This window comes from Mus pahari, chromosome 5 (assembly GCF_900095145.1).
Source record: "Mus pahari chromosome 5, PAHARI_EIJ_v1.1, whole genome shotgun sequence".
Classification (NCBI taxonomy): domain Eukaryota; kingdom Metazoa; phylum Chordata; class Mammalia; order Rodentia; family Muridae; genus Mus; species Mus pahari.
The window spans coordinates 2,872,847-2,878,905 of record NC_034594.1 but is presented as its reverse complement, the minus strand read 5'-3'; the positions used below and the strand labels follow the sequence as shown (position 1 = coordinate 2,878,905).

At 43.4% G+C, this 6,059-nt stretch overlaps 1 protein-coding gene across 1 annotated transcript in view; it reads right to left on the bottom strand.

The window, feature by feature from the left end:
- LOC110322134 (glutathione S-transferase A3) overlaps positions 1-6,059 on the bottom strand; it is a 28,563-nt gene that overhangs the window by 1,020 nt on the left and 21,484 nt on the right. The window contains exons 4-6 of the mRNA XM_029539408.1: positions 5,678-5,810; positions 4,474-4,615; positions 1,837-1,969 (exon numbers count right to left, since the gene is read on the bottom strand). Of these exons, the coding sequence (XP_029395268.1) occupies positions 1,837-1,969; positions 4,474-4,615; positions 5,678-5,810 (408 nt within the window). The remainder of the gene's footprint in view (positions 1-1,836; positions 1,970-4,473; positions 4,616-5,677; positions 5,811-6,059) is intronic.

Genomic DNA, 6,059 nt, shown 5'->3' with positions numbered 1-6,059 from the left:
GCCCAGTAGATGCAAGGTTTACTCACAAGCACCACAGAAAACCAAGGCAAGTAAAAAGATCGAGAGGGCTTAGGAATGGCTCAGTGGGCAAGGTGCCTGCTCTGCAAGCATGAGGACATGAGTTTGGATCCCCGACCGACACATAACCTAGGAGAGTAGTATGTGTCTTTGACCAAGTGCTGTGCTGCAGAGGGCGGAGACAGACAGCTCTGAAGTTCACTGGTCAGCCAGGCTAGCTGCATTGATGAGCTCCAGGCTTGTTGACATACTCTATCTCAAATGCATGAATGAATGAATGAATGAATGAATGAATGAAGATATGGAGAATGATCCAGAAAGACATCCTATGTCTACATCTGGCAACCACCCCCATATTAACACATTCATCACATACACACACACACACACACACACACACACACACACACGGGAGTTGTTGTATTGTGGAAATATGTTTGTAAAGAAGGCCTCTGTAGAAAGAAATATGTTGTAGTGATGAATAGTTAATGTACACTGAGCCCCTGGTGGGTGATCATGCTTCAAGCCACCAGCCAGAGTTCTCTGGATTTGCGAATGAAAGACACACACCAGATTACTTTTGATATATGCTTTGTCAACACTTTCTAAATCTATATTTTATCTTTGCTGGGGAGTGGCCTCTTGGTCTGCTTCCCTGACTCTTACATGTCAGTGGGCCTTCAAGTCTGATGTCTGTGCTTCCCCATCCTGTCATGTCCCATCCTACACCCTTCTCTTGGCAGGATTTAGAAAGTGTTAACTAAGGAATACTGGAGGGGTGTGTATGCTAGCTGTGGGGAGGTTCAGAAGTGTCCAGTCATTGAGTCGTGAATCCAGAGATCTCTGGCGGGTGGCTAGAGGTGCAGTCAGCTGCTGGGAGCTCAGTGCAGATTAACTCTTCAGCACTATTCACCACTACAACATATTTCTCTCTAAACACCTCCTTTACAAACGTATTTCCACAACAGATTAACTATTAACTAACAGATGTTAACTAGTTAACAGATTGTCTTAGTCAGGGTTTCTATTCCTGTACAAACATTATGACCAAGAAGTAAGTTGGGGAGGAAAGGGTTTATTCGGCTTACATTTCCACATTGCTGTTGATCACCAAAGGATGCAAGACTGGAACTCAAGCAGGTCAGGGAGCAGGAGCTGATGCAGAAGCCATGGAGGGATGTTCTTTGCTGGCTTGCTTCCACTGGCTTGCTCAGCCTGCTCTCTTATAGAACCCAAGACTACCAGCCCAGAGATGGCACCACCCACACGGGGACCTCTGCCCTTGGTCACTAATTGAGAAAATGCCTTACAGCTGGAACTCATGGAGGCATTTCCCCAACTGAAGCTCCTTTCTCTGTGATAACTCCAGCTGTGTCAAGTTGACACAAAATTAGCCAGTACACAGATTAACTATTCACCACTACAGAAATACAATGTTCATTAATATAGAAGCTTTCAAAAAGACCTCTCCAGATACATTCAGTGTGGAAGGACAAGACTGCACCTTTGATAGAGAGGATCCCATGAAATCAGAATCAAATTCAAGGTGGGATAGGGTGTGGGGAGAGAGAGTGGGATCCTGGGTTCTTTCCATTCTACAAGACAAAGTCGTAAGTCCTGAGATAGCTTCCCCCTCCGATTTCCTCATGTAACAGGACTCTTGTCATGGCTCAGAACTAGCATCTAAAGTCTAATCTCATAGGTTAAAGGAGAGGGCTAGCTATGGAAGCAGGAAGTAACTGGATCACCCTGATGGTCGACGTATTGGTTCCCATGAGGTAAGATATGGGCGGTCTTTAGAGGGCTTAGAATAGAGTACCTTCAGGAGAGGGAAGTTGTCCACAACGCCCGGGTCCAGCTCTTCCACATGGTAGAGGAGTTCAACCAGGGAAACATCAGCCCTGCTCAGCCTGTTGCCAACAAGATAATCTTGTCCATGGCTCTTCAACACCTGAGGAATTTAAGATGTTAGAGCTTGAAGACATCAGACTGGGGCCCCTTGAGTTTACCTGAGCCTCTCCTATCAAATGTCCCTTCACTCCCTTGTCAGCTGCATATGGAGCCCATGCTTGCCGCTAGGCCCCGGCTCATGATAAAAATCAAGAAGCAGATCTCTGACCATCATTGTGTCATCTGTCCTTTCCTACATCTTAGAGCCATGCCAAACTCCTAGCTCCAGCTGCACTATTTCTTCCTACCCACCCTAAAGGGGTGAAGCCCTGACATGTGAGGGTGCCCCCTGGCCATTCTCTGTAGTCTCTTTGCGGGAAGTGGCTTCGCTGTGTGAATGCACCCTTCACACATGCACAGACCAGTTCAGGGACCACCTTCCTCCTCTCTGCTTCCCAGTGTCTTCATGTCTATGGCATCTACAGTAAGTCTGAACTGTCATCTCTGCAACGTTGGCTCGGGCTCTTTATGTTATGGGATCCTCAGCACTGCTGAAGCATCCATGTCTACAGTTAATTTTCAAATGCTACAGAAAAGTATTATGATTAACTGGTAGAAACAAGGGCAGGTGAAGGGGAGGAATGGACACATTGAACACACAGGATGTCAATTTTGTCATCAAGCAGACACAGCACCTGTGTTCTTTAATGTACTTTATGTATGTATGTATGTATGTATGTATGTATGTATGTATGTATATACACATGTATTTGTTGAGTCAGATTTTCATGTAGTGCAGAATGGCCTCAAACACACTGTGTACTTAACCTTGTCTTGAACTGATCCTGCTTCTACACCTTGAATGCCAAGTTCAGGCATGTGTCACCATGCCTAGCTAAACTTTTCGAGGTAGACTAAAGTTTTTAGAAAATATATTATGGCAATAAGTAATATTTGCCTAAATAGTTTATCCATGTTAAAGTCTTAAGAATGAAGGAAAAAACTTCCATAGTGCTACCAATTAAAGGTAATATGTCTCCAAATACATATTAGGTTAGGTATACATATATAAATGTAATGCACTGCTTGGAAAAAGACAAACTAATGACCAGAGAGCATCTTTTCATGGGTTACAGCCTAATCTGTCAGCATCACGAGAGCCAGGAGTAAGAAACTAAGGGATGACGATTTATGTTCTTTTCTACATCCTAGATCTGACATCTGAGCAATGAATTAGTATTTGTTGAATTAATGAAGGAATAGCCTAATACAAAGTAAATTTTTAATCAAAGAAAGGGGGTAATTGAAATGTGCTATTTGCTAAAATATGCAGCATTATTGAACTCCTGAAGATGTAAGGGGGAAACACCGTATGCAGCAAAGTCGATGAAATCTGTGGCTCTTCCTTTATGTGCAAGGCTCCTGCCACCGTCACATGCTTAGAATTATTTCTTACGTTCAGTTTGACCTTATGCAGTTCAATCCTGCAACATGGACTCTTCATTTATAAATGGACTTCTCAGGAAGATGTATATATACAACAAACACACATACATGTGTAAAGGCAGAACACATTCTTTTATTTTGTGTAACTTTCTTTTTAAAAACCTGAGAGCTATGTTGCTAATTCTGGCAATTTTCCCCCCTCACACCTCTGCCCTGCCTCTTTCCTTCCATGCCTCTGTCAGTGTTGTGTAGACACTTCACATCTATCCGGACACAGAACAACATTCTCCTGATGGCCCGCCTGTTTCAGACCTCCACATATCGGGGCAGAATATTTTCTGGTATTACTTTCATTGTGATGCTCTCCAGTCAAAAGATGGCAGTATTCTCTTTAATCTAGAGCAGCCCGTAGTGCGGCTCGGAGGTTCACATGCCCCAAGTTCTAACTGTGACTGTGAAATCTTTCAGAAAAACTCTAGAGTGGGTCACAGCAGAACAAACATTTTTGAAAAAAATAAACTGTTACTCTCCGCTCTGACTCTCCGCTCTGACTCTCCGCTCTGACTCTCCGCTCTGACTCTCCGCTCTGACTCTCCGCTCTGACTATCCCAATGGATCTTCACATTCTACATTTACACAGCACCTCCAATGTTTAGGTGTTGAATTAACAATAATGAAGTCTGCTCTGGAAACAAGGACTAACAACCCAAGAACACCTTCTTCCTCTGTGGTGACTGAGGATCTGTGTCTGCCCCACCCAAAATCAAGAAGCAGAGAACCCCAGCCCGAAGCATGATGCTGTTAGTAAGTAGGACCCTTGAAAGGGGAATAGATGAACTGTGGGCTAAGTGCTCATGAATGGCATCCCTGCTCCCTACAAGGGGGATTCCAGAGACCTCCCATACGCCACCTGCAATTGAAGATACAGAGAGAAGGCAAGCATCCACAAACCAAGGAGCCGGTCCAGCCAGGCACCAATCTGCAGAGTCTTGATGTTATACTTCATAACATGTTTTAACAGGCTTGGCATTTCTCTTATAGCAACTTTAGTTGGTCACATGTCCCCTGAGGACTTTTAGACCCTCTGAATGCACGGAAGTCCTGTCGGCTTCCACTCACCTTTTCATAGGCAGGGAAGTAACGGTTCCTTGCTTGTTCCTTGATCTTGGCAAGGCTAGCCTCTTTCTCCTCAGGGGGCATGTGGGGGTAATAGAGAATCATTATCTCCAGATCCGTCACGCCTTCTGTGTACATGTCAATGCTGAAAGACAGACAGGCATTTGGCCAAAGCTCCCTCACCTGAGCTTTCACATTTAAAAGATACAAACGGCGGTGGTAAATTTGGTTACCTCTGATGGGGCTTTGGAGTCAGTAGTAGGCATCTGACTTTTACTTGCAGATTAGCAATCCTTTTGGACTTTAAAAAATATATACAGTTTCTCTATGTAGCTCTGGCTGGGCTGTAATTCATTATGTTCACAGATTGGTCTTAAACTCTCAGCAGTTTGCCTGCCTTTGTCACTGAGCTCAGGGATTAAAGGCAAATGCCATCACATCCAGTGACAATCCACTTTGAATGACTTGAATGTCTAGCTAGCAAGCAATGTTCTTCTTTGCATCCAGTCTTTGGTGAAACACTTGGCTCATTTTTTAACACTATAACTAGCACATCTATGCACATCCCTGTGCAATTATTCCTGAGCATGTATTTCCATGTCTCTTAAGTAATTATCTAGTAAAAGAAATGCTAGGTTATTGGTGGCTTGATGTTTACCTTTTGAGAAATAACCCACAGTTCCACAGAAGACTTTTGTTTGAATGGAGTGGATGTAGCATAGAGGAGGAGATCTGATGATTACTCTTGGCAGCTTCAAAAAACCTTCATTCAGTTCCCATGAAAACCTGCAACCATGGTGCACCATGCAACCCTGGTGTCTCTGCACCAGACTCTATGACTGACAAGCAGGCTGACTGTATGTAGATTAAGATGGTAACCTAGGGTCACCGTTACCATTACATGTCTAATAATGGGCAGAATGAGAAGGTCAGCTCTTTGGATACCTCACTTTACTGTCAGTTAAAGACTTGGCCTTTGTCCAAAGTTATATTGACTAGAATATCGCTTCTAAAGATTAAACAAATCTTTTGGAAACAGGATTCCATCTCCTATTCTACAACGATACATCTTTAACCCCTTATATTCTTCCCCCATCTCCATGGCACTCCTGCTAACTGATGTCAGTGTGTGTACATACGAGCACACAACCCCACTGTGTTCATGAATCCCTTGTTCACTCAGGAAAGGATGAAATCTTTTCCATACATGGCTCTCTCCTTCATGTCCTTCCCATAGAGGTTGTATTTGGAGGCAATGTAGTTCATAATGGCTCTGGTCTGCACCAGCTTCATCCCGTCGATCTCTACCATGGGCACTTGCTGGAACATCAAACTCCCATCTATTGGATGAAGAAAGAAAGAAAAAGGAGAGTGAAATGTCTGTGAACACACACACTTCCATGCTACGGTCAGAACATTTCAAACGAAGAGTATTTCATTAATGCACTGACATTTTAAAAACAAGTCTTTAATGAAATAGCATTTCTTTTTCTGCATCTGCTGTATCTTCTAAGTTTGAGCCTATTTTATTAATGTTTTTATTTCATATCCAGAATACTAGTTCTGTATCTGTTATGTGGGACATGATA